We start from the raw sequence: 19,694 nt of genomic DNA on the forward strand, positions 1-19,694 counted from the left end.
TCCATCCCCGGGACAGAAAACCAACCAACAAAAAAGCAATGTAAATAAGAAAACAAAAAACAAAAAAACTAAACTAAACCTTTGGTCTGTCCCGTATTTCTGTTTTTCTTCCATGTGTTTTCAGGACGACATACCTTCGTTTTCATTAGGGTCTTTCAAGAGGCTATTTCATATGAAGTGACAGGTGACAGATCTCATCCAGGTAATCATGAAGTAGAAACAAAAACAACCATCTCCGTGAAGGGCTGAGCTGCAGCTAGTCTCTGAGCTGACAGGATGTCATGGCTAGTCAGGGGTGGCACTGGAGTGTGTGTGTGTGTGTGTGTGTGTGTGTGTGTGTGTGTGTGTGTGTGTGTGTTAAGTATGCATGTGTGTGGTGAGTGTGTTTGTGTATATGTGTGTGGTGAGTATGTCTGTGTGGTGTGTTTGTGTGTGTGTAGTATGTGTGGTGAGTGTGTGTGTATGTGTGCGTGGTGTGTGTTGTGAGTATGCATGTATGTGTGGTAAGTGTGGTGTGTGTGTGTGTGTGTGTGTGTGTGTGTGTGTGTGTGGTGAGTATTTGGTGTGTGTGTTGTGAGTGTGCATGTGGTAAGTTTGTTTGTGTGTGTGGTGAGTATGCATGTGAGTGTGTGTGTATGGTGACTGCACATATGTGTGTGATGAGTGTGTGTGGTGTGTGTATGTGTGTATGTGGTGACTATGCATGTGTGTGGTGAGTGTGTGTCTATGTATGTGGTGTGTGTGATGAGTATGCATGTATGTGGTATGTGTGTATGTGTATGTGGTATATGTGTGTGTGTGTGGTGAATATGTACGCATGTAGTGAGTGTGTGTATGTGTGTGTGTGGTATGTGTGTGGTAACTATGCATGTGTGGTGAGTGTGTGATGTGTGTGTGTGTTTGTGTGTGTGTGGCAACCATGCATGTGTGTGTGTGTGTGGTGTGTGTGTGGTAAGTGTGTATGCTGTGTATATATGTATATATAAGAGCACATGTGTGCATATGTACACACTCCTGCAAGCTCCTGCCTTAGTTCATGGAGACCACCAAGAGCAAAGGAGTTGCTTTCTCATGTAACCACACACCATGCATCAGAATTATTCCCCACAGCAACTACACAACTTTAAGATACCAGAAGTCACCATGGACAGAGACGCAAGATGGGAAACCTGATTGCTGTGTCCAGCTGGGCTTTCCAGGTCAAGAACACAGGGCAAGAAGCCAACTTCAAAACTGCTGGCAGTGGATACACTGTGATCTCCCACGGATCGAGCTGGCCTGGCATTTCTAGACCCAGAGGTTATTCCCATGCAAGCATCTATTTCTGCATAGGACACAGATTCTCCATAGAAACGGCAAGTCTGGTCAGTGAGACAACATTCTCTTACCACACTTGAAAGCACCAACACAATAGAAACCTAGACTTCTGCTTCCAGCCCAGTTCCAGAATGTCAACACACCTGTATCACTGAAATGTCTCAGGGACACAGTACTCAACTTACCTGATTTTTAAAAGCAGAAATAAAACCACATTTTTCCCATAAAAGTTAGGGCTGTGTGCACAGTACACGTAACTAATGTCCCTTCATCAGCCAATGTTTCAATGAGTATGGGAAATAGACCACCAAACACCAGCAGGCATGGTGACCCACCATATGCATGCCACCAGGCTTATTTATAATATGGAGTCAACCAGGATAGACACACCTTTGACATAATCAACCAAGGTATTCTTCCCTACCTCTGAAGCAGCTTCATGAAAGGCAGTAACGCTCAGCCTACCTGAGACAAGTGAAACCGTGTCTTTCTCCCATGAGACGACAGTGACGTACGCCTCCACCGAGGAGGGGATAATGCACTTGAACACCGCGACATTGCCTCTCATGGTTTTCTGGTCCTCCACACGGACTGTATAGGGCTCCCGTAAAACTGAAAGGCAGAAGGAGGATCCTTGTTAAGATGCACAATGAGTCCATTCCAGCCTCTTAAGAAGATGCTGTTCTAATGCAGAGGGCATGGTACACAGATAGCAGTTGAATAGAATCAGCAAATGTATTCATCAGTCTTTCCTCACCTAGCTAAATATCCACCTCATTAGCCATACACTGTACCCTGCCCTGAAGAAAAGAGTCTAACCAGAGACATTGAACTGAGTCCTAAGAAGACATCAGAAGGCCTGGGGGGGATATGGGCTTCCTAAAGGAGGAGGGGAAGATTCTAGGGACTAGCTTCCTTAGTCCTCTGAAGACCAAGGTATAACAGTAGTAAGGAAATGAATACAAGACCCAAGAAACTCAGGATGGGCAAATGACTCAGTGGGTACAATGCTCGCTGTGCGAGTATTAAAGATCTGAGTTCAAATCCCCAGAACCCATGTACAGCTAGCAAAAATAGCACATCACCCACCTATAAACCCAGTGCTCCTAAGGTCAGATGGGAGGTGGGAAAAAAAAGGATCCCCACAGAAGCTTACAGGCCAGTCAGCCTGATGTGTAGAGTCACAAAAGAACAAAGAAACTCATCTCAAGCAAGGTGGACAGTAAGGACTAACACTGAGGGTGCCCTCTGACCATGCCACATGCATGCCTGCACTCACACCTGTGAATGTGGAGACTCCATATTCTCTGTCACACACACACACACACACACAGGAGAGGGAGGTGGGGCAGAGGGAGGAGGGATGGAGGAAGAGGGAGAGAGAGAAAGAGAGAGGGAGGGAGAGAGAGGGATCCTTGAAAACAATAAAACAAGGAAAATAATTCCTTTGACATAAATCATAAATTCTTCAAAGATGTTTAAAACCTGTGTGGAAAACCATCACTGTTCTGGGAACTGTCCAAATACTCCCAATAATGGGAATATTCCAAAAAGAGTCTCAAGGGTCTTCTCTGCACATTTGCCACATTAGTGCTCATGGGGTGCTCAGTGCCTGCCCAGGATGCCCAACTGCCTGGGTTCAAATCTTGTTCCTTCCAACATTACTTGTAAGGCAGAAGAAAGGCTCTTGTTCCACCTGTACCAAGCAAGTACCTAACTTGCCTAGGTTTTGGAGGTAGCCACTGAGGCAGCTTTGTGTCTACTGATCAGGCTAGGTGAACCACTTGCCCAACAGTTGGGGATGGAACCAGTCTCTGTGCCAAGGTTAATGAGATAACGATGAACCCTGCTCAAATTATTTCTCTGTACCAACTTCATTCCCCCAACTTTGAATCAAGCACAGTGGAAAGTGTATCTTCAAGGTGTTCATGCTGCGACCGAAATTTTCTAGATAGACAATGAAATACCCCATCATTCCATCAGTTTCCTCAAAGGATGTCCCTCAGTGGACAAATATGGGCCAAGAAAACTGGACATCAAAATAATTTGTAGAGAGGATAATACCCCAAGGAAGAGAGGGATATTCCCCAATGGAGTGTCCAGTGTGCTAAGGGGACTGTCTCTAAAAGGGGACTGCTGAGGGAGGCTGTCAGTGACATACCTACCGTCTTCAGAGACGACATGTGGCCTCTCAATCATTTTATTTTAATGTTTTTTTTCTTCAACAATACAAACATACCAGCGCATTCTCCTTATCCTCTGCCACACCCTCCTTTATCCCTCTCCCACCCCTATCACCCCGGACCTCCTCACTGGTCTCCTTCCCACCTCAACATATTTTATGTGACCTACTATTCTCTTTTTTTAACATTCATATTTGATCAATTTTTTTCTCAACTTGGAGAATTTCTTCATTCCTATTTCAACCACATGTATTCTTCCAACTTGAAGACTTCTGAGATCTTGCACCTGATCTGAGTGTGACGTGACCTGAAGCTCTGGGTAGCATATCAAGCCCATGCCTGCTGCAAGAGGTCCATGGGGCACAATGGGGGGCACCCAAAAGCTTGTTCTCAGAAGCATCATTGTGGCTAGGGGAGAGGAAGACTTTGTGTAAGCAAATGCTTTGAGTCCAGGGAGAGCTGAAGTCTCATTTCCAGGAGAGGGGCTGTGAAGAAAAGTGAATGGACATGACTCAGAAATGAATGGGAACTGGGGCGTCAGAGAGAGCAGCAGACAGAAGAGAGGATGGGGGTGAGGATAGAAGAGAAGGGGGTGGACGAGGAGAGAGGCTGAGGCTCCTGGGAGCCTGGTAAGTGAGTCCCATGTTTTTCTGTCCTTTGGAATCGGGCAACTTCCTCAGACCTCCGGGACACTCAGCTTCACATAGTATACATCACACAGCACACATGGAGATGTTTACCAAAAATCAAGTCGAGGAACACGATTCCATGTCAGCCAGGAAAGAGAAAGTGCTACCAAGGCACAAGTGCTAACAAGACACAAACAGCATCTTCACAGCCTGTGTGTCTTATCTGGGGTTGATGTTGATGTGCTGGAAAACCATGATCAAAGCAAGCTGGAGGAAAGGGTTTATTGGGCTCACACTTCCACATCACTGTCCATCACTGAAGAGAGTCAGGACAGGAACTCAAGCAGGGCAGGTTCCTGGAGGCAGGAGCTGATGCAGAAGCCATGGAGGAGTGCTGTTTACTGGACTGTTCTTCATGGCTTGCTCTGCCTGCTTTCTTATAGAATCCAGGACCACCAGCCCAGAGATGGCACCACCACAATGGTCTGCCCCCACAACCAATAAACAATTAAGAAAAGCTCCACAGGCTTGCCCACAGCCCAATCTTATGGAGACATTTTCTCAACTGGGGTTTCCTCCTCTCAGATGACTATAGTTTGTGTCAAGTTAACATAAATCTAGCCAGCACAACTGACCCCTTGTCAACTTGACACGTGCAAACACATCATTGTTAAGCCATAACATTTCCTTTCTTGTTCATCTCTATTAACGAAAACATAATATAAAAAATTTTGCCGGGCGGTGGTGGCGCACACCTTTAATCCCAGCACTTGGGAGGCAGAGCCAGGTGGATCTCTGTGAGTTCGAGGCCAGCCTGGGCTACCAAGTGAGCTCCAGGAAAGGCACAAAGCTACGCAGAGAAATCCTGTCTCGAGAAAACCAAAAAAAAAAAAAAAAAAAAAAATTTACAGACTAAAAATGTCCCACATACACTTTAAAAGTTTTCTCATTTAAAATCCAAAGTCTCTGTAAAATAAAATTAAAAAAAAATATCCTTTTTAAAAGTTTAAAGTCTTTCAACTCTGGATCCTATAAAATCAAAAATAAATTAGATACTTTCTTATTTCAAGAAGGAAGAGCCAGGGCACAGTCACAGTCAAAGCAAAGCCAAACTCAACTGTGTGAAAATTCAATGCCCAATGTCTGGGATTCATTTGTGATCTTCTGTGCTCCCCCAAATGCTCTGGGTCAAGTCTCTAGTTCCACCTGCTGCAGCATACACGGCTTGTGTTCTGGCAGCCTCCACTCCACTGTTAACTGCTGTTCTTGGCAGTCATCCCATTACACCAGCGTCTCTGAACTGCTGGGGTCTTCGGTTGCAGCTGGGCTGTACTTTCACCATTGGCCTCTCCTGGGCTCTCTTCATGGTGCCACAACTCAACTTCTCTGTGTGACCCCTTTAATTCTGGGCTTTCAACTGCTACTGATGCTGAACCTACACCAACAGACTCCCCTGGCTTTTGACAGTGCCAAGCCTCAGTTACACTCCATGACCCCTTCATGCCTTCAAAATCAGGACCATCTGGGTGACTCCAAGTTTGGCTGCTAGCATGAGGTACAAACTTGGCCACCTCTGAAACACAGCTTCTGTGTGCTGACTCTGAGGAAACACTTCCCAGAAGATTTCACCTCAATGATGATGATATCTTCTCAATCACTGCTAATTTCTCAGCTCTAGCTAACCAGCATCGATTGTCCCAGTAATGAAATGATTTCTCTTCAATGGTTCTAGTATCTTATTAAACACAGTTAACTCTTCAGGCCCAGCTGTCCAGAACCACAGATTCTTAATTCAAACTATGCAATGGCCTTGATAGTCTAAATGACTCTCAAACTTCCCTCTGACACTTCACAAGCAAGGCCTTCATCCTCTGAATTTCTCTCAACATTCTTATCTTCCACACCCCCATAGAACATCTCACCAAGGTTTGAATGCTCAATGGCTTTTCTAGCCCAAAGTTCCAAAGTCCTTCCACAATCCTCCCCAAAATACATGGTTAGATCTGTCATAGCAAAACCCCACAATCCTGGTCCCAAGTTCTGTCTTAGTTAGGGTTACAGCTGCTATGATAAAACAACATGACCAAAGCAAGTTAGGGAAAAGGGTTTATTTGGATTACACTTCCATATTGTAGTTCATTACTTAAGGAAGCCAAGATAGGAACTCAGGCAGGACTGGAACCTGGAGGCAGGAGCAGGTGCAGAGGCCATGGGGGTAGGGGTGGGTCTCTGCTTACTGCTTGCTCCTCATGGCTTGCTCATCCTGCTTTGTTATAGAACCCAGGACCAACAGCCCAGGGATGACATCACCCAGAATGGACTGGGCCCTCCCTCATCAATCCCTAGTTAAGAAAATGCTCTACAGGCTTGCCTACAGCTGATCTTTGGAGTAATTTTCTCAATCAAGGTTCCCTCCACTCAAATGACTAGAGTTGGTGTCAAATTGACATAAATCTAGCCAGCATAGTGTGCAGGACTGTTCCTTAGGCTTGAGCTTCAAGGCCCCAGACTACAAGGTGACCAACTGGAGCCTAACCCCAGCTCCTGGGAGATCCTTCAGCCTTAGAAGCCTGCACGGACACTGTGGAGTGACTTCTCTTCTTTGGCCATCTTGGTCTCTCTAGTGCAAAAGCCGCCTTGAAAGTCATGATTTTAAGCCTCTGTGACTATTGCTTCTATCCTCTATTAGTTCAGCTCCAGGTCCTAAAACAGTGATGTCACTTGGTTCACTAATACCTTGTGTCCAAACATCTCCCCCATCCTTCATTCTAAAGACCAACAATGGAACAATCTGTCTAAAAGCCATCATAGGGGCTGGGGAGATGGCTCAGTCAGTACACTGCCTGCTGGGTAAACCAGAGGACCTGAGTTCAGATCTCCAGCACCCACATAGTGCCGGGGACAAGGAGACAGGAAGATGCCCAGAGCTCACTGGCAGCCAGCCTAGCAGAGTTGGTTCAATGAAAAACTTTGTCTCAAAAAACAAATTAGAAAACAACTGAGACACCTAACATCTACCTCTGAGTTCTGCCTGCAAAGCATACATGTGCTTATACACTCATGAACACGAACACACACACACACACACACACACACACACACACACACACACACACACACACACCATTGTAGATACTTCTGACACAGGCACATAGCAAATGCTCAGTAAATATGGTCATCCCTCCTTATGTACAACCTTGCATTGACTTCAGTGACCTCCTAGGAACGTAGGTCTGTGGATGCCTAAGTGTACTAAGTTGTGTTCTCCCTAGAAGGAGCTCTGAGAGATGTAGGGTTAAGGACATGACCCAGACAAGCTGTGAGGGAGAGGGACACAGGGAGTCCAGAGAAAGTAGGTGCCCAACTGTGGGCTTGCAATGGAGTCCCTACCCCCACCTCTTTTGCAGCACAGAATCCTCCCTTATCTGTGCAGACCTGTCTCTGGCTCAGTGCTGGGCCTGCAGTGATATTCTCAGGACTGCACAGTCTTGCCTGTGTGCCATGGTGCCAATCACCAAGCAGTCCTCCAGAGGCTGCAGGTCCAAGCTCAGAGTAACTAATACAGATGCTCTTGACCAAGGGCTACCACACCTCCACGCCTCCACTGCATTCACTAGGTCTTTCACCGACCATATGAGGTATGGAGTTAGGGGTCAGAAGAAAGAGACTGTATTGATTACTAGAGGACAAATCAGGACTACTCGCTGAACAAGAGGAGTAGCATGGATGCATCTCTCCTTCTTTTGCTGATATATGTCTCTAGTAGGCAGCACCCCTTTGAAAAATGATTTTAAAATAGCCTGTTGTACTGCAAAAATTAATTTAATTCAAAGTTTGATCAAAGTCAACTATACAATTTCTGGGGCCAAGAGAAAAAAGAAATTTGGGGTTCAGTTAAAAGATATTAAAATATAAGGGCTAGAGAGATGGCTCAGTAGTTAAGAGCACTGGCTGCTCTTCCAGAGGACCTGGGTTCAGTTCCCAGCAAGCACATGGCAGCTCTCACTTGCTGCTCCAGCTCCAGAGAATATGATGCCCTTTTCTGGACTCCATAGGCACCTGTGCACACATGCACATACATGAAGATTCATAAACACAGGAATAAAAGTAAAAAATATTTTTTAATATAAAGATATTAAAATGTACAGTTTTCTTTCTTGTGTGGTTTTTCTCTAACCCTGTTTTTATTTGTTACTTAATGTCATACTCCTGAAGAAAAAGGGACAGTTACAATGTAAAGATAGACTCCCGACTGTGCTCAGAGCCCTTGTCCCACAGTGAGCACTCTGCACACGAGCTGTGAGGTCACCCATCCTGACAGCACTAGCTGCTGGCATAATCATCTATTACAGATTATGTAATAGATAAAGCCACATGTAGGAAATCTTCCACACAAAACTTTATCTAGTTCTTGCCATTTCTATTCGGTGATTTCCACAACTGCTGCTTGGTGTTTAGATACAGAAATCACTTTGAGTTGGTTTGAACATTTGCTTGAGGCCTGGGTCAAACCTTAACTTTTAATATATGGATATACAAGTTTATCAGCCTCATTTATCAAAACAGATGTCCATTATCCACTGGATTATCTGGGCATCTTTCCTCACTTCTTGCTATCCATAGTGCTGTACTGCTTTTATTTATAATCATTATCCTTACAGTAAATATTAAGATAAATGATGTTGGCTTTCCCGAGTAATTATTCACTTTCTAAGATTGTTTTGACCATTCCAAATACTTTTTGGTTTTTTTTTATGTGTTTTAGAATCGACTTGATTTTTGTTTTTCAAAAGCCTTCTGGGCATCTTGGGGCTTCTCTTGAATTCATAGACATTTTGGAAAGAGGTAACACCTTAACACTGAATCCCCAGCTCATGAAAAAAAATATTATTTCTCCATTGATTTCTGCCTCCTTTAGTTGCTGCAGGCTTTTGGAATTGTATGTAATGTTCTTTCAAATTTGGGGTGAAATTTATTCCTGAATATCACTTAGTTTTGATTCTATTGTAACTACTACTTTTAAAGATTGTTTGTGTTGAGTTGATTACCATGGTCTTGACAGACCTACATGTTAGTCCTAGTAGTTTTTTTTTAATGGATCATATCAGATTTTCCACACTCATAATTACATTGACAAAGATGTGTAAGTATTTTTTTTAATTTGGGGGGAGGAAGTAAGATATATTGCATGTGTGTGTTTGTGGTTGCTTGATTGATGTATATTCATGTGTATGCACAGGCATATGGAAGGCTGAGGTTGACATCTAGAGTGTTTCTTAATCCCTCTCTATCTTATTAATCCAGGGAGGGTCCCTCCATGAGTCCAGAGATCACTGACTGAGCCTGATGCAGAAATCCCAGTTCACCTTCCCAACTGAATTACAGGCGGCCACCATGCCCACTGGGCACACAATGGCGACCCAACACTTCTCTTCATTCTTGCACAGCAAACTTTGCTCACTGAGCCTGGGCCCCATCCTAAGCTTCAGTCTTTGTAATATTTTATTTCTTTTCTTATCACACTGCTCTGGCTACAACTTCCAAAGCAGAGACAGTCAAAGCAGAACCCGACATTGTTCCTGAGTTCTGGGGAAGCATTTACTCTTTGGTCATCTTTTCTGATGTTAAGCAGACCTGGATTTCTGCCTTTGCTAGAATGAGAAAAGTCTCGCCTACTCCAAGTCTTCTGAGGTTTCTGCTTCCTAATCATGAGATGCAGAGCTATCTAATAATTTTCTGCATCACATAAAATGATCTACTTGTTTTCACTTTTATTTAATATGGCAATAGAGTGAATTAACTGATCAGTTTTCAAGTCTGAAGCTATCTGTGTCTTCCGGAGATACTCCTTGCATGGAATATCTTTTATATGTTATTTGATTCGATTTGCCAAAGGTTTGAAAATTTTATAGCCACATTTGAGAGACACTTGCTTATAGTTTTATTTTCTCATAATACACGTGTCATGTTTGAATCAGGGTAATGTTAGCCTAGAATGATTTGAGGAAATATTAATTCTTGTTCAATTTCCTGGAATAATCACCTTAGAATTTTTATTATTTCTGTCTCAAATGTTTATTAGAAGTCAAAGTGAAGCTATAAGATCCTTAGATTTTATCATCAGAAATTTTTACCCACAAATTCAATTCTTTAATTCTCAAGTGAGTTTTGAGATTTTGAGTCTTTAGAGGGATTGTTCACTTCATATATGTTATGGAATTTATTGATCTCTATTTGTCCTTAATATTCACTTATAGTCATTTTAACACTTGTAAAACATGTGTGAATGTCCTTCCCAGTGTAGAGAAGTTACTTTATTCTCTCTCATTTCTCCTTCCATTTGCCCAGCAGTATGTATATTTTATCAACTCCTTTGAAAGAATCCATTTATAATTCCATGGGATCCTCTCACGCTTTCCAGACCAGATCCAAACAAAAATCTTCTCTGTGTTTCTTACTCCAACAACCTTTGTTTTCTTTTATTATATTTCTAATGTATATATTACATATTCTAATTTCTTCTTTATATTTAACATTGAAAATAAGATCACCTTTTGAGACCTCTCTTCACATGTAACTTCATAGGTGTTCAGAGCTATACATTCTATACTACTTTGGTAAGATCCCAATTATTTTTGTAACATTTGTATTAATATATATTAATTATGCATGATAATGGGTTTGATTGCATTTTCATACATGTTCATAATGCATCTGATCACATTTACCCTATTATCCTCTCTTGTCCTCTTCCCAACTTATCCCATCTCCCTTCTACTTTCATGTGTGTTTTATTTCCTTGGTGACCCAATGCATTTTGTTAGGGTTGCTTACAGAAATGTTAGATGCTATTACAGGAACATGAGCCTCTTCCTAGCGGCTACAATACTAAAGAAAATGTATATCCCTCCCCCAGCAGCTGTTAACTGCCAATATATTCTCAGGGACAGGTGGGGCCTTGTCAGTCCCTTCCCCTCCTAATACATTATCTTGCAAGTCAGATGCAAGTATTCACAGCTGAGTCCAGGAGTGCTAGAGAGCAGCATTACACAGCACTAGGCCTCCTCCTCCCCTACCCCTGATTTTTTTTTTTTAACTTTCTTGTGGTCCCTGGGATTGATCCAAAGTTCAATTATTTCTGTAAACTTCTAAGTTTTCTGGGATATAAACCATGGTTTATTATTATTTATGTGTGCATATATGTCTAAGAACTTGAATTGGGTATCCACAAAAATCAGAAGAAGGTGTTGGATTCCCGAGTGGGAGTTGCAGGTATGTTGTGAACCACCTCACATGGTGCTGGGAACCAAACTCCAGTTCTCTGAAAGAACAGGAAGCACTTGACCCCTGAGCTATCTCTCTACCCTAAGACATATATCATTTAGAAGTGTATTTTGTACTCAGATATTTTTTCATAGGTGATTTCACAGAGATTTGTTATTAATTTCTAATTTAATTCCACTTTGATCAAATAGCAAGTATTATATGATGTAAGGGTCATCTAAAACTTGTTTTACTGCCCAAGATGTTATAATAAATGTCTGTGTATTCCAGAAGAGAATGTGTGCTGTGCTGTTGGATAGACTACTCTTTATTTAAATATGAACTGACCAAGTTGATCGGTGATCTCACTCAAGGACTCTCTATTCCCACTTGTTCTGTTTCCTCTTCTATCAATCACCAACAGAGGGGCACTGAGTTCCTCTGCTATAATTGCAATTCTTCTTCTCACTGATGTTGTACCAGTTTGCATAAAATTTATGATAGTCATACCATCTTATTTAACTATCTTCTTACCTTATGAAATGACCTCTTTAGCTGTGTGTTATTCTTGGATAGAAAACATACTTGCCTGATAATAAACAGCAAATCTACTCCATCTTTCTGGCAGTGGTTTACCCAGATTTGCCTGGATGACCATGGCACTTTCCCTACCCTTTTATTTTGAACCTACTTGTTGTGATTGGGACATGGCAGGAGTGTGCCCACTGAAGGTCTGTGTTCCGGTATCTTCCTCCTTGCTGTGAGGGTGAAGACAGGTGTTGGAAGGTTAATGAGGTGCCAAAGAGCGGGAGATGACTGGGTTATCAGTGGTGTGGCTCTAGAAGGGATTCATGTACTTCTTGTGGGATCCCAATCAGTTCCCATGAGACCAAGTCACTATGATAATAGACTTGGCCCTGACACATAAGCTTCTTGCCTGTCCCTGTAGTAACTCCCCTTCCATTTTCTGCCATGGTTGTGACCAAGTTAAGTGGCCCTCACCAGGTACAGCCATCCTACCTTGGATTTACAACCTTCAAAAGTGTGAGCTAAATAAACCTCTTTGAGGAAAAAAGTCTGTGGTCTCAGGGACAAATAACTCTCTGTGTCTTTGTTTCAAGAGAGTTTCTCTCAGGAGGTGTTGAATCTAGTCTTGCTGTCTTTGCCTTGTGATTGACATGACTTGAATGTTAGCATGTGACTCCGACATTGAATATCCTTACATTTAACTTCATTGTTTTGCTCTCTGATTGCTTTATCATTGCTGATATCTGTTTTATATTTTCTAATTTTCTTTCTTTTGGGTTATCGTTCCTTTAGATTTGTATATTTTTACATGTATGGGTATTTTGCATGTATTTACAGTGTGTAACAAGTGTGTGCAGTGACCAGAGTCCAGAAGAGGGCATCAGATCCCCTTGAATAGGAGTTGGTTGTGAGCCCGCACCTGGTTGCTGAGAACAGAACCCAGGTCCTCTGTAAGATCATCAGTGCTTTAACTGCTGCGCCATCTCTCCAGTCCCAAGTTTTAGACTATTTTTTTAAGGACTACCATTTCCCTTCTTGGTTGACTTATTACCTAGTGAGTTATTTTAATATTGCTTCAGACATAATAGTATGTATCTTTAGCTCATCACCATCCCAATAGGGTGGTATTATGCCATGACACACTTAGTAAAAGAATCGTGTTATTAGATTTTCCTGACTTTATGTTAAGGTTTAATGCCCTGGCTGTCAGACATTTCCTTTCTGCATACCACACAAGACACAGGTATCATCTGTGCTTAAATGTTCAATTATGTTTTATGATATAAAATTAGTACAAAGAGACATCAAAGATAGGTAATTCTTCTTAAACTAGCAGAGTGCTATTCTTGCTACAGGCACACCAAAAATGTATGCATTAAATGGAGGAAGAGTGGCGGTAGTCAAGAACATAATCAAATGTCAGGGAATGGCTTAGCAGCATTCCTGCTAAAACTAGACACTAGGACAATAGACACGGGAGACTATGGTTGAGTATGGCTGAGAAGACAGGATTCAGAAGAGCCCAGCTAACCATTAATACAGGAGAGACTCTTCATCATTACCTGTCCCCTTTAAGGACAAGAGCTCTCTCAGCAGCTCTTGCTGGCACACCTATGAATAAACCTGCTGTGGTATCCACATGTGGATTTCTGTGTCCTCCATCAAGAAAGATGAGGTATTACAGAGGCAAATCCCAGGCAGGTTGGTTCTTGCTCCTCCAGGGCCCAGTCCAGGAAATTGTAGGCTTGTGTATTTGTACCTTTCTGGGTGTTTCCTTTGTTTGCTTTGTTGTTTGTTCAGATAAAAGGCTCCTGCTACTTCACCTGGGCCATAAGTTAAAGCCATTAGCCACAGTTTGCTCAGGAGGAAGCATGTGCTGGATATGTTTGACCTTCCTGAGCTCCTACAACTCACTGCTATTTGCTAATTGGCACACACAGACAGGCAAGAGACAGCACCATGACAGTGGCCCATGCACACCCAGTCTTTGGACAAAGAAGTGTTTTATGTTAGAACTATGAATGCAAGTTAATGAGGCACAGTAAGCAGAAACAGCTCCACTTTCAGGTACCTAAGCCTAAGTCAGAATCATGCAAAGATAGTAAGAACCAGAGGTCAGAGAGGATCAGGAGAAGTCAGAATCATGCAAAGACAGTAAGAATCGGCAGTCAGAGAGGATCAGGGCAAAACAGGAGAGGTCTATTGTACTCATAAACTTCTCAGAGCTGTGGTTGCCGGCATTAAACTACACAAGATTAAACCATACATACAACATTTCAGCATGGAAGGGGAGGGGATCACAACCACTACCACCCCACTAAAGCTGAGGAGATTTTGGCAGCTGATAGCTACTGGAGGAGGGAGAGTCAGTTTCCTTCAGAGTGTGATCTGTGATAAGTTGACTATGATTCAGAGGAAGGCCCTTGACACATGTATATATGTATACATGGGCAACACTAATTGGATTTGGTGGGATATATATAATATATATATATATATATCCCACTATACATATCATATATATATATATATATATATATATATATATATATATATCCCACTTCAGACTCATTGAAAGAGCCTATCTTAAACAATGAGGTAGAAAGTAGAAAGTGACTGAGGAAGACACCCAACGTAAGTATTACATGTACATACACCACTCACCGCCCACAACACTGAAAACAAGTGAACACTGAGCATTGAACCAGTCTACCTGATAGAAAACCCAAGTCAAAAACCATGGATCCAAACACAGAGAAAGCTATCTGAACTTCCAGGTCTTTCTATAGTTGTATTTTGTAGACTATAAATAAATGCTCAGCTGCCAAAGGTATCTGGGATGTCAGGCTATGATGTTCCCTACCCAATTTCATTTGCTTTATTTTAGCAACTTGACACATTTCGTGTTCCCAGCTCCTGACTAAAGCCAATCAATCTTCTGCTTGTTCTTAGTACATTCTTTGCAGGTTTGTGAACTGAGGAGCTGGCAATGTGAGTCACTCCTGAATGAAAGATTGTTTATATCAAAGTGATCATATGCAGACTTTCCAAAAACATCACATACTTTGCTCATGCCCTGGTGTCTTCCAACAGCGCCTCCCCAACCACTGTAGAAACAACTCTTAAGCTTCCAGCATTGACCAGTACAACTGTGAAGATCACACATGGTCATTCACTGTGTTATGCCACCACCATGCCCCACCACTCAGGCATTTCTGATACCCAAATTGTTTGCTAGCAGGGCTCTCCTAGCTGGGAGTTTACATTACTGGACTTTGTTGACACCATAGAAGGCCATGGTATGTTCTGTAGTGAAATCCTCTGGGGTCTGTGAATCTCAGGTGGGATATAGGAGCTGACTTTGTAACAAGAGTGAGTTTTAAAAGATACAACATGTTCTTAAAGGGAACACATTTCAGCGACATGTAATGCCATCAGGAAGGTGAACACAGCCTTTTTATATCAATGGCAAAGTGAGACTATTGGGTCAACTCTCTTTCCATTATAACATGCATTTAGGCTGCTTGTTTTCTTCTCTGCTCAAATAGTGGCCTTAATTTCTCTCCATCCCCCTCCCTCCAGGAGGCATATGGGATAGACAAGCAGGGAACTGGGTGGACGCATACACAGGGGTGAGCCACTGGAAACATGTTTCCAAAAATGTACCATCATGTGCAAATACAATAAAGTTGGCATGGTAACCATTACATTCATATGAGTGTAATATTTGGACACATGAGTATACATATATGTACTCATGGCACAGGGCCAAAGGAAGACATCGGTTTCTGCTCTATCCCTTTCCACCTTATTCCTCTTGAGACTGGACCTCTCTCTGAACCCTGAGCTAGGCTGGAAGCCACAAAACCACAAAGACCCTCCTTCTCCACTCTTCACAGTGCTGGGGTTACAGGGATGTGGCCACATCTGCCTTTTTTATTTGTATGTTGCTGGAGAATACAAGCTTAGGTCTTCATGCCTTCTTCCCTGTCCACAAATCATTCTTTTCTAGATTTAGTTCCTGGGACACTAAAATTTAGTGAAGGAAACTGTAACCACCAGGACCAGCAGTATCCCCATGAGCTAACAAGGTCCACGGGTCCTCAGCCATTCTGTCTTTCTCCCCCCATCCAAGTGGACCCAAGGAAGAGGGCTACTCACCAGCCTTGATGTGGACATCCTGACTTCTAATTTTCCCTGAAGGGTTTTCAGCTGTGCAATAGTAAGTATTGTCATGGATTAAGGTGCTGAAGCTTGAAGGAGGGAAGGGGAAAATCTGGAGAGTGCCGTTGGGATGGACGTGGCGGATCCCGGGGACATCGTAGATCTCCTCGCCCGTCGCTAGGTACCATCTGAGAGTCACAGGAGGGATGCCTGCAGCCGGGCAGGGCACCAGCGTCCCCGACGTGCTTGCAAACACTACCTCTTGCAGCGATGCATTGACAAAGTAGAGGCTGGAGTGGGGCTCTTCACTGAAAACTGCAAGAGAGAACAGAGACCTGTCAGTCAGCCTGGCCTCCCAGGGTTACTCTGAGAAACAACAGAGGACTCCATTGGACTGGGTGGCTTAGCATTGCTCAAAGCACTACAGAGAGCCTGGGCTTGGGAGGGAAGGAGTGATGCTGTATTCATACTTTGTATGCAGCAGATAGGCAACCTCAGGGGGACTTAAGTGCATGCCCCATGACCTGCTCTGTCTCTGATGACCACAGCTGTATTCTGTATTAATTTTAGATGCATGGATTCCCCTCCTCCTCCTCCTCCTCCTCAATAGAAGCTATGTTTCCTGGAGAATAGGGCCTGGCAGTTTTCATTCTGGGGAGCAGGCTCCAACTACAAATGGACCCTCCATAACAAGAAGCAGGGAGTGAAACCCCACAACCAGGCCTAGGATTGAAGGCTCCATTTATCAGCTACACTGAGACCCATTTTTGAATGAAATCAGCCACCATTTTAAAAGGTAAAAACTAAAGATGACATACAAAGCATTTTAAAAGAAAATGAAATGTCATAGCCACAATGCACAAGGCATCATGCCATGCTTTCACCCTGCCATCTCTGCTCTGACCTGGATGCTTGTCCTTGCAGACAATCTACCCAAGTGCCTATGCAGTTACAACATGTCACCTCATACACAGAACCCCAAGTGTCTCTACAGAGATAACAGGAGTGTCTTCATGTGCATATTTGATATGAGATTACTCTCAGAACTGTTTTACTCATCTTCTGATTCAAATCATTTCTGTTTTAATGCCCAGGAATCAAATCTACAACCTGTCCCTGCACATCTGGTTGGGTTTTTTTTAAAGCTCATTTAGTGAGTATCTGTGTTTTACTCCACGTCAAACATATGAGGTATAGTGTTTGTATGTGAAACTATGAAACTCAACTGCTAGAGCCCAAAATACAAACATGTGTAAGGACAGTGAACAGGGCTGATCAGACACCTTCCTTCTAAGAGCAGAAACACAGGCCAGCATGCAACTCTAAGAGAGAAAAAGTGCTGGTCAGAGACAAGAACACTAGAGTGGAGTGTCTATTCTAGGCAACCAGCATTAGGACCCAGGGTGTCATCCCTTCCTCTCTGAACAGCAGTTCTGTGAAGTTAAATGGGAGCCCTTGCAGAAGACAACATGGAGGTTTTGATGAGTGTCCCGATGAGGGACAGAAGCTATGAATAACAAAACCAGGATTCCATCTTTCTTTTAGGATTTGTTTTCTCATCTTTGGATTAGGTGACAATACAGCTTCCCTCCTGTGTGTGGGTTTCTAAGGCTGGTCCTCACAGATGGATCAGGACCTGTGCATCCTCATCTAGTTTTTCTCAGGACTGTGTGACAGAGCAGATGTGGGCCTTGGAGTCAGGTGCAGTTGCTACTAAGTCTGATAAATGAATGCACCCAGCTACTTACAATTACTCAGTTGAGATGATTTGAGGTGAGTAACTTGGCACTGTTTATGTAGATCATGGGGCTGGAGAGATGGCTCGGTGGTTAAGGGCACTGACTTCTCTTTCAGAGGACCTGGGTTCAATTCCCAGCACTCACATGGTAGCTCACAACTGTCTGTAACTCCAGTTCCAGGGGAACAAACACCCTCACACAGACATAAATGCAGGCAAAATGCCAATGTACATGAAATAAAAAAATAAAAATAATGGAACTGGTTTTGGACAACCAAGACTCAGTCTGCTCACTAAATATGAGGGTATGGTGGGCCATACCCTGCTAGGAGCAGAGCCTCAGAGCTCTGGAGGGAGGCTGGGCATGTATGTGGCTCAGATCACAGCTAAACAAGAGCACCACATGTGTAGACATCTGTCTTCCTGCCACTGAAGATGTGCGGGCTTCCTTACAGATTCCAGCATTGTGACCAATGTCTTCCCACATACCTCTGCTAGAAATGCCATCAGTGTTGGGCCATTTATTGATGATACATGACACTTACCAGATTCATGATCTACCAGGTTATTGGTTTAACCACTTTCTGTATGCACAGTTTGCCAATTTACATGAAAAGGGCTTACAATGAGTAGCATGGCATGCAGCGTGACCTGGCAGCAGCCCTTCCTAGTACTGACCATGTCACGTGATTATTAGTGCTAACCTTATGCAGATCTACAGTGAAAAGGTGCCAGCAGGGCAAAGAAAAACGCAAATGAACCATTTGAAGAGAAAAAGAGCACCAGGCTGTGTAATGCTGGAGCCAAATCCTGTGTTCATGGAGATAAAAAAAAAAATTAAAAGAAAAGCCTGATGCTAAATGGGATAAAGGGAATAGTAACCTTGGGTAAGACACTATGCAGCTAAGCTTTCAAAATGTGAAAAGGAATTAAAGGAAAGCTTATGCAGTGAAAGAAACCATCAAACAAAGGAAAGCTGATGCAAATGTAATTCAAGGAAGGGGCCAGGTTTCAGCCCTAGCAAGACAGATTTAAAGTCAAGAAGGACATAAGAAATAGATTGTGGAATTTCACTCCATAGTTAAGAAAAGCCACTGTGGCCAGGCTTGTGGCAGGGGTATCCCTTCATGGAGGTCCAGAAAGGCCATTGCCTGAAGCTGTGAAGGCAAAACCTGGATTATGCTGGAGACTTGAAGATGTCAGAGCTATGGAAAGCCTGCAGAGGAAAGCTGCAGGCCAACCATGGAACCAGCCCAAGAGAGAGAGAGAAGTGTGTTGCAGTCAAAAAAGCTGAAAGGAGAGCTGAGGAGTACTTTGACATCAGATATGGAGATGCAGAATTTGGAGTTTTCCGCATTGAGTTTCTGTCTTGCTTTGGTCCAGTATTTCCTCACTGTGCCCCATTTCCTTCCTTTTGGAATAGTAATGTATATTCTGTGCCATTGTATGTTGGAAGTATGTGATCTTTTTTATTTTAATTTTACAGGGGGTTACAGTTAAGAGACTGTCTTGACTTTCACTTTGGGCATTTATATAGTGTTGAAAGCTTATGGGGACTTTTCCAGTTGGACTAAATGCATTTTGCTTTATGATATGGCTACAAGCCTATGAGAGCAAGGTGTGGAATGTGGCCTCATAGGTTCACATATTTGCATGCTTAGTCCCCAGACTGGGATGGATTAAGAGGTATGGCCTTACTGAAATAGACATGGCCTTGTTGGAGGAGGTGTGTCACTGGGCATAGGTTTTGAAGTTTCAAAAGCCCATACCAGGCCTAGCACCCCCCCCATACATGTGTCTGTCTCCCTTTGTCTGTCTCTGTATCTCTCTCTGCCTGTAGCTGTCTGTCTGTCTGTCTGTGTCTCTGTCTCT

The 19,694-nt window shown here is 43.1% G+C and overlaps 1 protein-coding gene across 3 annotated transcripts in view; it reads right to left on the reverse strand.

The window, feature by feature from the left end:
* Dscam (DS cell adhesion molecule) overlaps positions 1–19,694 on the reverse strand; it is a 593,021-nt gene that overhangs the window by 467,909 nt on the left and 105,418 nt on the right. For all 3 annotated transcript variants that reach the window (XR_013043895.1, XM_076549303.1, XM_015999884.3), the window contains exons 2-3: positions 16,082–16,399; positions 1,783–1,929 (exon numbers count right to left, since the gene is read on the reverse strand). Coding sequence is in view for 2 of the 3 variants with exons in the window: in XM_076549303.1 (XP_076405418.1) it covers positions 1,783–1,929; positions 16,082–16,399 (465 nt within the window). In the remaining variant the exon portion in view is untranslated. The remainder of the gene's footprint in view (positions 1–1,782; positions 1,930–16,081; positions 16,400–19,694) is intronic.

The sequence above is a fragment of the Peromyscus maniculatus genome, chromosome 12 (assembly GCF_049852395.1).
Source record: "Peromyscus maniculatus bairdii isolate BWxNUB_F1_BW_parent chromosome 12, HU_Pman_BW_mat_3.1, whole genome shotgun sequence".
Lineage (NCBI taxonomy): Eukaryota > Metazoa > Chordata > Mammalia > Rodentia > Cricetidae > Peromyscus > Peromyscus maniculatus.